Source organism: Crinia signifera, chromosome 4, assembly GCF_055691185.1.
Source record: "Crinia signifera chromosome 4, ASM5569118v1, whole genome shotgun sequence".
Classification (NCBI taxonomy): Eukaryota; Metazoa; Chordata; class Amphibia; order Anura; family Myobatrachidae; genus Crinia; species Crinia signifera.
Window position 1 is genome coordinate 168,413,330 of NC_139220.1, and position 16,537 is coordinate 168,429,866.

The window sequence follows — 16,537 nt, forward strand, 5'->3', positions numbered from 1 at the left end:
ATCTGAGCATTGTTCAAGCGCTCTGGTGGATCTGATCTTAACACCATAGAAGCAACGGCTACTTTCAGCAGCCCCTGACCGAGTCTCCCGTGTAACCTTCTTAAAATATGGTCACTGTGGATGCAGTGCTGCAAACAAGATCAGAACAGCATGTTATAGGAGTGTCATGAGCATCCTATATCACACCTTAAGTAAAAGCGATGTCATATGTAAATGCATAGGTCACCACATTCTGTTTTTCACTTGTGTGCAGTAAGGATTTTTTCTGGTCCATATTAATAGCTCTCAACGTCTGTTCTGTTAATTGTGTGCATTTCTGCATCTGATACTTAATCTCCATTTACGTATTTGAGAACATATAACTGCTAGAAACTCCTTATGCAGAACCACTGTATTATAAAATGCAGTTTGATGTATAGAAAGGAGAGTCTGAACTCTCTGGTCTCCTATACATACTGTATGCTAGTCCTTTTCCATTACTCCCTCACAATATAATTTTGATGGCTTCTCAAGTATAGGTGGGGGATATCTGTGAACATGGAAGTAACTGAATGTCACAAAGAGCCTAATTCAGACCTGATCGCAGGGCACATTTTGTTTGAAAATGGACAAAACCATGTGCACTGCAGGTGGGGCAGATGTAACAGATGCAGAGTGTTAGATCTAGGTGAGGTGTGTTCAAACTGAAATCTAAATTGCAGTGTTAAAATAAAGCAGCCAGTATTTACCCCGCACAGAAACAAAATTACTCACCCTAATCTAACTGCACATTTTTTATCAAACCACCTGCAGTGCACACGGTTTTGTCCATTTACACACAAGAGGCCGATTCTGGATCACTCAAAGTGATTTAAAAATGGGCCCTGCCCTGATGGTTGGTGTTTGTGCATGTGCAAACCCAACTATGAACGCCTGCAGTGAGTTACACACTTGCCAGGGCGCTCGCAGTGGGGAGGGAGGGAGGTTGGGATGGCGGCGGCGATGGGCCATGGGAATGCCCAGCAGACCAGGGGCAGGTGGCTGATGTCCCGGCGCCCACAAATAAAAGTCAGTTCAGACTGACATATTTGCGAAGGCAGGAGAAATCATCTCTTGGTCGGCGATGCATCCTGGATTTAGAATGAAGGAAGAAAAGGAAAGAAGACAGAGTACTTTCATTTCCCACACTCTTAATAATCGCAGCATCCTAAGTACTGCTTTCTGAATGAAGAAAAAGCCCTATAAAAAAATAAGCAAGTATAATTTTTTTTTTCCCCATAAAAATCTGTATGTGCTTGAAGCAGCATGTATCATACTGTATGTGCTTGAAACAGAAAGGTTATGTTTTACTGCACATGTTTTTAAGACCGTGGTCATCTTGTAATAATCTCAGTCATTGGTTTTGTTAAAGAGATTGCAGACACTGTTTAAAACCAGTAAACTGCATCTTGGATAACGTCCTTTATGACCAGAAACACAAATTTTGTGCTCATTATCAAGTTTAATTTTTAAACAGCTGTTTGCAGGATGTAGTCCTTATGTCTTGGAATATTCTGCCTGACAGCCACGAGTTACATCGCAGCAACGTGACAAATGGGCAGGACATGGTTAGTTGCGTAAAAAAATAAAAAATTCTCTCTTACTAAAATTCTACTGCCATGTCATACACAATGGCAATATAAATCAATAGTAACAAACTAGTAAGTACTGGGCAACCTGAGAAAATGTAACAATAAAGCTAAACAACACAACATAACTTATGCTGTATAAAATATTTTGCATGGTCTAAAAGACATAATATAAAACCTAAACTGGTGAGATAGTACCACCAATGAAAACAAAGGGGTTTAAGTCACCAAAAACGAATTAAAAATATATATAAATGTATTTAAAAAAAAAAATATTTTTGATAAGGAACCTTAAAAAAGGCAAGGACTGTGCACCTAACAAACTTAGTGGATTTAAATATATTGAATTTTTTTTTATGCATACGGTTATAATTTCTAGATGACAATCCCCCAACCATACTGTGAGGTAGGGAGTTCTTGGGGTTGATACTACAAAGACTGAAAAAAAAATCTTTACATGGAAACATTTTGTTAAAATGATTTATGCCACTATTTTATCCTACTCTAAAATATTCCTTATTTGTGCCAGCCAATAAAGGCAAATTCTTCGTCCTGTGACTTACTTATCCTGCTGATATGTTGCGTTTCCCTGAGAAACTGTGAGACGGCTAAAAACATTCTTTTCATTACGGGACCGGCTTGTTGGGGAAGAAGGAGGTGACAGACTAGCCTCTGATGTTCCAGAATCTGAGCTATAAGATATAAAAACAAGATGGAATGCTCACATCAACAGGTTATAAAATAAGTCAGTAAGGTTAAAAGACTCATGTGATACAAGCCTGCTCTCCAAAATTTCTATTAAGAGGCTTCATATAAAATAGTCCTGGGAATGCAACATGGCACAAATACAAAATATCATCCATAGACAAAAGAAGCAGAGGCATACACAAGGACAGAAAACCAGTACAAACTGCAAAACTGACTTCTAACAAGTCAGCTTACTACAAGCTGTACACAAAATGGCATCATAGGTTGGCTATATTAAACTAATTTTTAAAAATGTCAAGTACCACTAAAATAACTTTAGTGTGGTCTGCAATGCCAGCATACAACAGAAGAATGGAAACCTGCAGATAATGTTAACGGTGGGAGGAACCAAACAAAAGCATATTAGGATCGAACATCTTAATAATACATACAGCTTTTGATCTTTGGTTTTACTGATCTTCTCTCCACTTCGGTCATATGTTTTCCTTCTTGATGAGGGAGAAGGTTCAGGTGCACGCCTTTCAGCCATTGGGTTTTGTTTGGATCTGAAGAATAGCAAGCTAGTCAGCAACAAAACACTACATGAAAAGTACACACTTTTACACAAATGATTACACAAACAAAAAACAACACTTTGCATTTCATGAAAATAATCTGAAACCCAAAAAATAAATAAACAGTAGCTAAGTTATGAAAAATGTGTGTAAATATCACACAAGCAGAGTGTCATTAGGGTGTACAGCCATGGCCAAAAGTTTTGAAGAAGGCTTCAGTTTGCCCATGATCGTCTAGCAAGTGCCAGGAGGTCTCCTAAAGTTAATTCAGCTGTGGGATCAGGGCACCACCATTGCAGAGCTTACTCAGGAATGGCAGCAGGCAGGCGTCAGTGAACAGGGAGGTGAAGACTTTGCAAGATGGCCTGGTGCCAAGAAGGGCAGCAGAGAAGCCACTTCTCTCCAGGAAAAAAAACATTAGGGACCAACTGAAATTCGGCAAAGGTACAGGGTTTGAACTGCTGAGGCCTGGGGTAAAGTCATTTTCTCTGATGAAGTCCCTTTCAGATTGCTTGGTGCAACTGAAAAGACAACGGGAGACGGAAAGTGGGCTCACTCAAATTTTGCCTAAGAACACAGCTATGAAGAACCAAAACATCATTCAAGAGCAACTTCTACCAACTACCGAAGAACAGTTTGGTGATGAACAATGCCTTTTCCAGCATGATGGAGCACCTTGACATAAGGCAAACGAGATAATGAAGTGGCTTGTGGAACAAAACATCAAAATTGTGGGTACATGGCCAGGAAACTCCAACACATTGAGAACTTGTGGTCAATCCTTCAAAGGCGGGTGGGCAAACAAAAATCCACAAATTCTGATAAACTTCAAGCATTGATTAGGTAAGAATTGGCAGCCATCAGTCAGTATGTGGCCCAGAACATAAGACTGTAAATATGACATGTGCCCCTGCCACTCAGCACTTCATATACAGTACAATTCTCCTGTAGCAGAAATCAGACCATCAAACCAACTAAATTACACTACTTATGCTTTAATGACAGAACTCTTCTAACTCAGAATTATTGGGATTTCTTGCAAATACTTTATGTTTAACATGTCTCTAGTAACAGTCATTAATATTTAAGCCTTGAAACCTTGAATGCCATTCAAAAAACTTCAATTATGTTTTATATGTAAGTTTTTTTTTGGAACTTAATTCTTTCATTCATTATCTTGCTGTAATCTTTTCCACTTCATATTTCTTCACCGAGACTGGGAGATCAGCTTTGAATATGTCTAATACTTAATGAAATCCAATCTTCATTCCACCCGGGCAACATTTCCAGTTAAACAAGGCTTCCACCAAAAGTATAATAACCTCTAAGGTTCTTCAAAAGAATCTTCCGCAGTTAAAGAAAAATTTTTTTTTATTCAGAGCAACTTTGCAAATCAAATCCGCTGTATGATTTGCCTGTTTTTAGCGTGAAAAAGAACATTCCCGCTGTTACCCTCAAAGGAAAGTCACAATTGCCCAGTCATTTTATGATGGTAGGTAGATCAAAACATTTAACATTTAGCAAGCGGACAGATCTGAAGTCCCATGCATGTTGCTTGAAGCTAACTGTAACTACTAACATTATGATATGGTCAGATCTTCTAGGTAAAGTTTCCCTAACATCAACGCCTAGAAATATTGGTCATTTTTGTTCAAGGTGCTCACATTCTAAAAGAAACGTTCATCAATGTAGAATGAAGAACTTCATATTGTTCTTATTGTACTTCCTTTTTTTTCACACAATTCCTTAAAATGTAATTTAGTAATGAACCACAGCAAAAGTATTCCAGATATAGCTCACCTGCTGACTCAGAAAAAAAAGAAGACACAAAAGGGCAAATGTAACCCTGCGGGATCCGTGCGGGTGTGCACAACGTTTTAAAATAACATTAATTGAAAAGTTTAGTCGTTTTAATGAATGCTAATTTAAAACAATGGGCAGACTAACACGGATCCTGCAGATTCCTGCAGTTCGCAGGCTATTACATTTACCCCATATGGTGAACATGGTTTTCAGATTCACAGTCCACATATAAGATTACTTGCTAGTCTGTTCTGGTTTAGTGCCAAAGACGACAATGCATTACATAAGAAACCAACACTATTTCAAATGTTCTCAGTCTCTAATAAATTGCACATTTACGAAATAAAGAGGCGAGCTGTAACATTTACATCAGTAATTCTGGATACAGGGGGATATTCAATCTCCCGCCGCTATTCCCGATGGGGGAAAATAGCGTCGGGTCCTAAACAATGCTGTCTTCCCCGACAGCACTGAATAGGGATCTCGACAGAACATGCCCAACTTCACAAGCAGTCGGGCACGTTCTGCCGAGCACGGCCGGGAATTGACAAGCTCCCGGCCGCAGCTCGACAATTTCCAGCCTCTTCTCACGGCCACTCCCCCTTCTCGGCGCTCGGCAGGCGGGACATTGAATCCCGCCTGCCAAATCTGTGTCGAGTCGCATATGCAAATGTGTGTGTGTGTGTGGGGGGGGTGTTCTGGTTGCTTGGAAACCCCCCTCCTTTTGGAAAGTGCCTTAAATTATGACAATAGCACTGGTATATAATATGATCAATAGAGCTGCCACCACATCATGCAGTGTAAGGGACAGAGTGGAGATGCTGCACATGCCCAGTGGTAGCAGCTGCTTCTACCACATTTACTGTATTTGTGGATCGGAGCTTGGACCAGAGTAGTTGCCAGGAGGAAGAGACAGGATTCCTACCATGAAGTGGGAGATTGTGAGCTTAAATATTAATACTGTCGCCATACAGTGTCCAGTGTATAAAAAGACCAATTTACAGGGCTGTTACAGCTCCCCCAAACTCCCGTACTTACTCCAATGTGCTGCAGAGTAGGGGATTTTGGATTACATTTGGAAACCCCCCTCTAAAACTCCTGCATTTGCCACTGAGTCGGCCGAGAACGGGAAAGGGTCACGGCTATCGGGACAGCCGACAGTCGTGACCCTGCATTGAATATCCCCCCACTTCGGTCATATGTTTTCCTTCTTGATGAGGGAGAAGGTTCAGGTGCACGCCTTTCAGCCATTGGGTTTTGTTTGGATCTGAAGAATAGCAAGCTAGTCAGCAACAAAACACTACATGAAAAGTACACACTTTTACACAAATGATTACACAAACAAAAAACAACACTTTGCATTTCATGAAAATAATCTGAAACCCAAAAAATAAATAAACAGTAGCTAAGTTATGAAAAATGTGTGTAAATATCACACAAGCAGAGTGTCATTAGGGTGTACAGCCATGGCCAAAAGTTTTGAAGAAGGCTTCAGTTTGCCCATGATCGTCTAGCAAGTGCCAGGAGGTCTCCTAAAGTTAATTCAGCTGTGGGATCAGGGCACCACCATTGCAGAGCTTACTCAGGAATGGCAGCAGGCAGGCGTCAGTGAACAGGGAGGTGAAGACTTTGCAAGATGGCCTGGTGCCAAGAAGGGCAGCAGAGAAGCCACTTCTCTCCAGGAAAAAAAACATTAGGGACCAACTGAAATTCGGCAAAGGTACAGGGTTTGAACTGCTGAGGCCTGGGGTAAAGTCATTTTCTCTGATGAAGTCCCTTTCAGATTGCTTGGTGCAACTGAAAAGACAACGGGAGACGGAAAGTGGGCTCACTCAAATTTTGCCTAAGAACACAGCTATGAAGAACCAAAACATCATTCAAGAGCAACTTCTACCAACTACCGAAGAACAGTTTGGTGATGAACAATGCCTTTTCCAGCATGATGGAGCACCTTGACATAAGGCAAACGAGATAATGAAGTGGCTTGTGGAACAAAACATCAAAATTGTGGGTACATGGCCAGGAAACTCCAACACATTGAGAACTTGTGGTCAATCCTTCAAAGGCGGGTGGGCAAACAAAAATCCACAAATTCTGATAAACTTCAAGCATTGATTAGGTAAGAATTGGCAGCCATCAGTCAGTATGTGGCCCAGAACATAAGACTGTAAATATGACATGTGCCCCTGCCACTCAGCACTTCATATACAGTACAATTCTCCTGTAGCAGAAATCAGACCATCAAACCAACTAAATTACACTACTTATGCTTTAATGACAGAACTCTTCTAACTCAGAATTATTGGGATTTCTTGCAAATACTTTATGTTTAACATGTCTCTAGTAACAGTCATTAATATTTAAGCCTTGAAACCTTGAATGCCATTCAAAAAACTTCAATTATGTTTTATATGTAAGTTTTTTTTTGGAACTTAATTCTTTCATTCATTATCTTGCTGTAATCTTTTCCACTTCATATTTCTTCACCGAGACTGGGAGATCAGCTTTGAATATGTCTAATACTTAATGAAATCCAATCTTCATTCCACCCGGGCAACATTTCCAGTTAAACAAGGCTTCCACCAAAAGTATAATAACCTCTAAGGTTCTTCAAAAGAATCTTCCGCAGTTAAAGAAAAATTTTTTTTTATTCAGAGCAACTTTGCAAATCAAATCCGCTGTATGATTTGCCTGTTTTTAGCGTGAAAAAGAACATTCCCGCTGTTACCCTCAAAGGAAAGTCACAATTGCCCAGTCATTTTATGATGGTAGGTAGATCAAAACATTTAACATTTAGCAAGCGGACAGATCTGAAGTCCCATGCATGTTGCTTGAAGCTAACTGTAACTACTAACATTATGATATGGTCAGATCTTCTAGGTAAAGTTTCCCTAACATCAACGCCTAGAAATATTGGTCATTTTTGTTCAAGGTGCTCACATTCTAAAAGAAACGTTCATCAATGTAGAATGAAGAACTTCATATTGTTCTTATTGTACTTCCTTTTTTTTCACACAATTCCTTAAAATGTAATTTAGTAATGAACCACAGCAAAAGTATTCCAGATATAGCTCACCTGCTGACTCAGAAAAAAAAGAAGACACAAAAGGGCAAATGTAACCCTGCGGGATCCGTGCGGGTGTGCACAACGTTTTAAAATAACATTAATTGAAAAGTTTAGTCGTTTTAATGAATGCTAATTTAAAACAATGGGCAGACTAACACGGATCCTGCAGATTCCTGCAGTTCGCAGGCTATTACATTTACCCCATATGGTGAACATGGTTTTCAGATTCACAGTCCACATATAAGATTACTTGCTAGTCTGTTCTGGTTTAGTGCCAAAGACGACAATGCATTACATAAGAAACCAACACTATTTCAAATGTTCTCAGTCTCTAATAAATTGCACATTTACGAAATAAAGAGGCGAGCTGTAACATTTACATCAGTAATTCTGGATACAGGGGGATATTCAATCTCCCGCCGCTATTCCCGATGGGGGAAAATAGCGTCGGGTCCTAAACAATGCTGTCTTCCCCGACAGCACTGAATAGGGATCTCGACAGAACATGCCCAACTTCACAAGCAGTCGGGCACGTTCTGCCGAGCACGGCCGGGAATTGACAAGCTCCCGGCCGCAGCTCGACAATTTCCAGCCTCTTCTCACGGCCACTCCCCCTTCTCGGCGCTCGGCAGGCGGGACATTGAATCCCGCCTGCCAAATCTGTGTCGAGTCGCATATGCAAATGTGTGTGTGTGTGTGGGGGGGGTGTTCTGGTTGCTTGGAAACCCCCCTCCTTTTGGAAAGTGCCTTAAATTATGACAATAGCACTGGTATATAATATGATCAATAGAGCTGCCACCACATCATGCAGTGTAAGGGACAGAGTGGAGATGCTGCACATGCCCAGTGGTAGCAGCTGCTTCTACCACATTTACTGTATTTGTGGATCGGAGCTTGGACCAGAGTAGTTGCCAGGAGGAAGAGACAGGATTCCTACCATGAAGTGGGAGATTGTGAGCTTAAATATTAATACTGTCGCCATACAGTGTCCAGTGTATAAAAAGACCAATTTACAGGGCTGTTACAGCTCCCCCAAACTCCCGTACTTACTCCAATGTGCTGCAGAGTAGGGGATTTTGGATTACATTTGGAAACCCCCCTCTAAAACTCCTGCATTTGCCACTGAGTCGGCCGAGAACGGGAAAGGGTCACGGCTATCGGGACAGCCGACAGTCGTGACCCTGCATTGAATATCCCCCTAAGTGTGCAAAATCAATAACTATAATAATGTGCAGACAATAATTCCTAAACGAAGTTCCAGTTGTCAAAGATGAATATGATAACATAAGTAAAATTAAATTACCTTACTATAATATTTGAGGCACAATGTTCCGACTGTCCCAAAATCTAACAAGATGCAGATGCAAGCTGGGGTCTAAGACTATTCATTCTCCGTTGAGATTTGCCACAAAAACCACGGCATTAAAACAAATGTATGAACCACTGGATGATTTTTGCTAGTTAAGCTTCTGTGTTGTAGCTTAGTTTAGAGCTTTGAAATATGTACATGCAACAAACATTTAGCTGCTGAAGCGTGCATTAGATGCGAGTACTTAAGAGTAATAAATGATGAATTTCTTGGAGGCAAGACAGGTGCTGCTGCCAGAATCAGCTGCAGGGTGTCACAGTATGGTACAATCAGTAATGCAGGGGAGCAAAAAGCATTCCGCTCAAACATAAATTTATGTATCAAATCATATGTTTTCATAACAAAGTTTATGAAACTAGTTTAAATTACAGATCATTACTGTTTGTTAAAATATCTTAGTGTTAACTATTTAGTAGCAAGTGACGCCAAACAATTCAATACAATTATCATGCCCATGTGATAACAATTTTTTTTAAAATCTGCTTTAATGGAAAAAGTGCAGGCTCTTAGTAACAGTATCCTAGTGACAATTTACAGAACATACAGAAAAATGAAAGTTCTCTACCATTACGCTAATGAGGAGAGCCTGTAGACATTAATACCAATATGTTAGATTATAATAGGTGTATTGGTAATGTATTATCTATATATTTAAAAGGCATCATTGAGGTGTGAAAATACAGTAGTATTGTGAACGTTTATGCTAAATTAGTAAAATGTCTGCAGACACTAGAAGTGTGCTACTTGACATGTTTCATGACCATTCAGCACACACATGGAGGCAGCAGAAATTCATGCATATGGTTATTAAATAGATAGGAACATGGAAAGCAACGTTTGTTAATGCGTCAAGGACAGACTTACATGCTGCCTATTTTAGAAGGTAAGCCAGGAGGTGGGGGCTGGGAATCTTTCTCCCTAACATTACTGCCGCTTGTCTCCATGTGTATCGGAGCTGCTTGTACTTCAGGAACAGGCGCAAGGTGAGTTGACAACCCCACTTCTTCAGCAACAAGATCAGTAGCATTCTCATTACTATCTGCATAAAGCAGCTCCAATTGAGTCGTAGTTCTCCTGCGGGCCTGTATACAAGGAAACAAAATGTTCCTAACTTTATACTGTCATTGCAAAAATAAATCAAACTATATATATACATATAACTATATATATATACATACATACACACACACACACACACACACACACAGAAGTACCAACACACTCGCCAGTCCTACAAATGGGGTACAAACAGCGGTACTCTTTACCTAGAACGGCGCCCATCGCGGGCATCGCATGTACATCGCATGCCATTATAATGGCATGCGATGCGACCGATGCGTTGCCCGCGATTTTACATAGAAATGCATGTTAAAATGTAAATCGCGTCGGTCGCATCGCATGCGACCAAAAAAATTGAATGCGATGCGACCGACGCGATTACCACGATTTTACATAGGGAACAATGTTAAATGGCCCAATTGACCCGATTTTACATAGGGAACAATGTTAAATGGCCCACAGACCACAAATAACCACCCTGAAGTGTGAAATGACGATCAACGTCAACCCGAAGCGTGGCGAGCGCAGCGAGCCCGCGAGGGGCGGCGGTACGCGTCCTCCGACCTTTTCATACCCCCACTATCCACGTCGGCGTGGAGTTGAGAATAGAAAGTGTGGCGAGCGCAGCGAGAGCCACCGAGCCCAAAGCGTGGCGAGCGCAGTGAGCCCCGCGAGGGGACACGGATAACTTCACAGGTATCCGCGTCCCCTCGCGGGCTTCACAGGTATGCGCGTCCCCTCGCGGGCTTCACAGGTATGCGCGTCCCCTCGCCACGCTTCGGGCTCGGTGGCTCGCTGCACTCGCCACACTTTCTATTCTCAACTCCACGCCGACGTGGATAGTGGGGGTATAAAAAGGTCGGAGGACGCGTACCGCCGCCCCTCCCGGGCTTGCTGCACTCGCCACGCTTCGGGGTGCTCACATTTGCTATTTTAAAGTACCTGAAATCAACAAAGTCCATTTTTTAATATTCTGGAACAACTGCTACCACTGTGTGGAACAAGAGACTTTTTAATAAATACTAGGTGATTCATCGCGCCCTACGGGCGCTCTCCACACCGGCGTAAGGGGCTGCGCCCCCTTAATTTGTGAACGTTTGTATTGTGAGAAATACGGTTAGAAGTGTATGTAAGATGCCTGTATTGCAACTTGAGTTATAGGTGAAATGTGTTAAATAGAGAGCATATGATGTGGAAGGGGGTGTGTATTGTTTTGTTCAATTAAAAAGCGGTTACAGAGTAAGATGTACATTGATAGTGTGGAGGGTACAGTGACATTTGGGGGTGTGTGCGTGTTGTTTAGGTGTGTGTGTGCAATAGTATAGTCGGGTGTTTTTGAGCCAGCGGCTCCCCACTGGTGGAGGTCACGACACAGGAAAACAGGAGGCTGGGTAGTGATAGGGGTGTGTGGGCAAATCGCGGGAGGGGGGCGCGGTGGTACCGTGAATCAAGGGGTTGCCACGAATCGCGGGAGGGGGGGTCACGTAGGGCCGCAAATCGAGGGAGGGGGTCCACGGGGGGGTGCCATGAATAGCGGGAGGGGGCTTGGGTCCACAAATCACGGGAGGGGGGGTGCCGTGAATTGCTGGAGGGGGGGTGGCGCGAATCGCTGGAGATCGCGGGAGGGGGGTCACACGAATCGCGGGAGGGGGGGTCGCGGGGGTCCCACGAATGGGTGGGGTGCCCGCGAATGGGGGGAGGGGGGGTCGCAGGGATCCCGCGAATCGCGGTAGTTGGGGTCACGGGGGTCCCGCAAATGGGGGGAGCACACTAAACTGAAGTGATTGATATGGGTGCAGGATCAGAAATGCATGAACAAGAAAACTGTGTATCCATCAGGGTACAGATAGGGCAGCACTCCGTTTTAAAGGATGAGAATAGAAAAAATACTTATTTATTTGATTTCAAGCCACCAGCGTGACTAAAACCGTTTCACAGCATTTGAATAGTGGGACACAATATATTCACCCATCAATATTCTGGCTTTATTCAGCTGTGTGGCAGTTTTGGCAGTCAACTCCTCAAGCATCTTCAAAAAATGTCTTTCGTATGGGGGCAGCCAATTTCTGAATGTCAGGAGAGCCGGGACCCACAAGACAGAATCGTCAGCGGCAGCGGCCACTGTAGCCCTGCAGCCCCCCGGCGCCCACACCTTCTCAACGCCTCCCCGCCAATTCAGGGGCTGCGTGGCTATAGTTATGCCACTGGTTACTGGCACCAAGGGGTATTATTTGGGACATAGGAGTGCCGGCTTTCTAGACTAATAAAACAGCTGTTGGGATGCTGCTGCCATGACATTTTGACTCTAGATCTTTAAGGTTTTTTTCAAGTAAAAACACTGCTACTGAAATATGTGAATGCTGGTCCTGGAATGCATACATTAAATAATATACTATGGGTGACCGGTCCAAGAAATTTGATACTATAGAAATGTGTTAAAGTAAGGTATAACACAAACGAGCAGCACACCACCAAAAAGTAATGCTTAAAACATTCAATAAGAAAAAACGCAAAAAGTAGTGAGTACATCACACAATCAAAAATGCTTACTATAAATAATGGCAAGCATCGCGGATTCATTATCCCATGTGTACCCAACTGCTATTTCGATGCCCATGGATCTTGACTGTCGATCTAGACATTGTCTGTGAGCTATACCACACATAATTTTGTTACGTACATCTGCTTGTGTATAGCACATCTTAAACACTATACATGTACAAACACTTGGGTTAGGATTTTAATTATGTGCATAATAAAGCAACATGATTAGGGCTTTCTAGGGGAGACTATAAAGCATACTGTGTGTGTGTGTGTGTGTGTGTGTGTGTGTGTGTGTGTGTGTGTGTGTGTGTGTGTGTGTGCGCGCATGACAGACCAATCATTACAGAGTGTTATTAAAATTTTGTTGCAATTTTGTATAGATTGCTAGAAATCCATCTCCATTACCTTGCTCTTAGGCTTCCCCTCACCACACAGTTTCATTAGGTCAGAGGACAAGGAGCTAGAACAAATAAAAGGCACAAATTACTGCAGGTACAGCTGAGTGTTTGCACATTTAGGGGCGGGTAGATAAGACATGTGCCCTCGCTTGCTATATGATGGAACTACTCCTATTCATCAGTTTCTTTAAATATCTTCTCATGCAGACTCTAAATAAAACCAATATATAAAACATCTGAAGCGCCATGGACAGGAGACTTGGGCCACCAGGGGCTATGCTGGAAAAAAATAAATGACATAATCCAATGTTGCTTCATGGGGAGCATGTGTAACCGACCTGCTTGTTTAAGTGGACAGCTTTTAAAAAGAGATTCAAGTAGATTCCATCACTCAACATACCTGCCTTCTGTTCCAGGACTGTGCAGAGATCCTTCTTCATCACTACTATAGTCAGGATTTTCTAAAATAAAAATACAAATACACACATGTGAGAACTTGTAAGAAATGTATAATATGAATGATGGTTTAGTAAGTTGGTAACAAAGAGCTATTTCATTCTAATTTTCTGGAAAGCTAGAGTAGGTAGATCACTGCTTCCTCTCATGTCCATTACACTGTGCTCTATGTCAGTTACTGTATATTGTCCCTACTTCAGTTGTATGATGCAGGGCTGCCAAAAATATGGTCAATCACTAAGGTGCATAGTGTCATTAGATTTTTGCATCTTAAGGGCACATGCAATATCACTAACTCATATGTGCTTGTCCTCATGAATCAGACCTTCAATGCTGCACAAATTGTCAGCTGCGGTGGACGTGCTTGAACGTCCAGATTGCTGCTCATCTTAAACGACTGTCTGGCCTTTATTAAAACCAGTGCACCAAACCGGTTTCTGTGACATGGCGTTATCACCGTATAACTTGACAAGTGTGGTGATTAATTTCAGCAGCTAATGTGCCCTTTAGACCCAGAAATCTGATAGCCATAATAATAATACCTCACAAGCTAGATATCATCTTGCCTCTGCGATAAATCAGGAACCCCACAAAAAAACAAAAGAGCAGTAATGGGTAAAGTTCACAGTAGTTAAAAATCTGGTTTTCTTCTAATCTGTGATTTTCAATTCCCCTAACGTGACATTGGGGCAGATGTATTAAGCCTTAACAAGAGATAAATGCAAGGGTGATAAGGAGAGATAAACGTCCAGCCAATTACTTGCTAACTGCCATGTAACAGGCTGTGTTTGAATAAAGTCAGTAAGGAGCTGATTGGCTGGACGTTTATGTCTCTTTATCACCCTTGCATATATCTCTTGTTAAAGCTTAATACATCTGCCCCATTATACCATAATCCATGGGTGGCCTAACCGGTCCTCGAGATCTACCAACAGTCCACATTTTTCAAATCCCCTAGCTGGTGCACAGCTGTAGTCAATACTGTCACATTTCCAAACCTGCTGCATTTATTCCTAGTATAGATGCACAGGTTGCCTGAAAAACATGAACTGTTGGTAGATCTTGAGGACAGGTTTGGCCCCCCTGCCATAATCCTCTAACAGCCATGTCACAATGCTATCAGGTTCAGATAGTGGTGTAGTTACAGTGTATGCAAATGAGAAGACCACCATGAGTAAAATAAAACACAGACAATTATTTAAATCAGACCAGGGTGACTACTACACAATAAAGTGTTATGGACCTTTGGAGACTTTAGGGTATTAACTAAATAGTGTACAGTAAGTTAGAAAAAATCAGAGCTATGAAAAAGCAACATTTCCAATTACGGTTACCCAATATTAGGTCTTATGGTGTGTACACACAGTACAATCCAGCATGAGATTTTGACTATATAGTTAAAATTGCATGCAGATCGTACAAGTTTTTTACCTCGCGATCCCGATGCGCGCTCCTGGGACAGCACAAATCGGAGCCAGATAGACAGGGCAGCAATGACTATACTATATAGTGCAAAATCGAATGCAGATAGCATGAATTGTATGTAAATAGCACATGAGTTAGCAAAGATTGCATAGCAAGTTGAATAGCAAAGAAATCTTACCGTGTGTACACACCATTACTAATGCTTTGATTACATAAACTAACAGATTATTGATCCATTAAAATAACAAACAATAAAAAGGTGAAAAGGATACACCAAATGCTGCACTAAAGCTTACACATGGTAAACAACATTAGGCCAAGGATGTTGCTGCAAGGGGTGGAGTTTGTTTGAGTTAATTGCTCCGTTTAATAAATTGTAGTTATTTTCAATTGCAGAAAACAGATTAAAGTCTATTTTTTAGATGAATAGAAAGCGTTCTAAAATCAAAGTATTCTGCACATTACTTGGACACCCTGAAAATCCACTGATAAAATGTCGTTATCACTGCAAATGAGCAAAGAAGTGAATTAAAGTACCCAAAGTTAATTACCCATGTTTCTTAATTCATCTGGTAACTCATTTAGCAGTCCTTGCTCATATGAAAGATGTGTTTCATAGTCAGTTTAATAGAAGCTAACAAAAAACAAACAAACCTGTGCCATATAAATAGAGAACTCCCGAGCACCTACTTTTTAAAACCTTTTATTCCTTCAGTAAGCTTACCTTAAAAGAATTGTAATGCAGTGTGCCCTTCTCATCCAAAAAAACAAATTTATTTGGTTTGAACTACTGTGTATTTGATGAGTTGTTCAAAGTATACATTATTATAAAGACATGGATGTTAAAACTGTTAAAAAAGATGTCTTATTGCTGCTAAGTGAGCTGATTAATACAAGGAGGGGGACCTAGAACTGTAATGTTATGGTGATATAACATCCTAAAACTGAAATGTTAAAGGTGTGCTCATAGAGGAAGCCATAGTATCAGCATTCAGCTGTTAATATATTGTTTAATGTATAAAAGGAGGGAAGCTGGAAACATGGCTACAGAAATGTTGTCATAGTAGGACATGCAACATGAGCTCATTCTCAGAAGGTCAGCGTGGTCTTCTGGTTAGTGCTTATGGAGAATTAGTAAGTCATGCATTTGTACAACACATAACAAGCTAAAGACATACTTACCAAGTGGAATGCTATCTAGGTCTGTATAAGTTAAAGCAACAAGGAAACAAAAACCAACACCACAATCAAAAACAGATCCATCTGCTGAGTGGAACAAGCTCCATTCTCAAAAATAAATGTACTTAAAGATCACATGAAATAAAGAATAAGAAAATACAGTTGTTAAGGAATAGCCAATTTGTTGAGGAATAAAGGTGTGGGGTATATATATCCAGAATGGTATTATAGATACTGGTTTCTCGGTCAGTTTAGTACAATATATAGGTATCTATTTATGAAGCTGCTCCTAACTGCCATGTTACAGGCCCTGACTGGAGTTGGGTTGCTGGCACTTTATATCTGTCCACTTTTCAAGGCTTAGTACA

The 16,537-nt window shown here is 41.3% G+C and overlaps 1 protein-coding gene across 5 annotated transcripts in view; it reads right to left on the reverse strand.

The window, feature by feature from the left end:
- The window catches only part of KIF21A (kinesin family member 21A), a 173,314-nt gene that overhangs the window by 20,359 nt on the left and 136,418 nt on the right, over positions 1 to 16,537 (reverse strand). For 3 of the 5 annotated variants that reach the window (XM_083182937.1, XM_083182938.1, XM_083182935.1), the window contains 6 exons: positions 16,173 to 16,193; positions 13,510 to 13,570; positions 13,117 to 13,171; positions 9,973 to 10,190; positions 2,747 to 2,860; positions 2,171 to 2,299 (listed from right to left, as the gene is read on the reverse strand). In XM_083182937.1, coding sequence (XP_083039063.1) covers positions 2,171 to 2,299; positions 2,747 to 2,860; positions 9,973 to 10,190; positions 13,117 to 13,171; positions 13,510 to 13,570; positions 16,173 to 16,193 — 598 coding nt within the window. The remainder of the gene's footprint in view (positions 1 to 2,170; positions 2,300 to 2,746; positions 2,861 to 9,972; positions 10,191 to 13,116; positions 13,172 to 13,509; positions 13,571 to 16,172; positions 16,194 to 16,537) is intronic. The other 2 variants (XM_083182939.1, XM_083182936.1) reach the window with 1 other exon arrangement.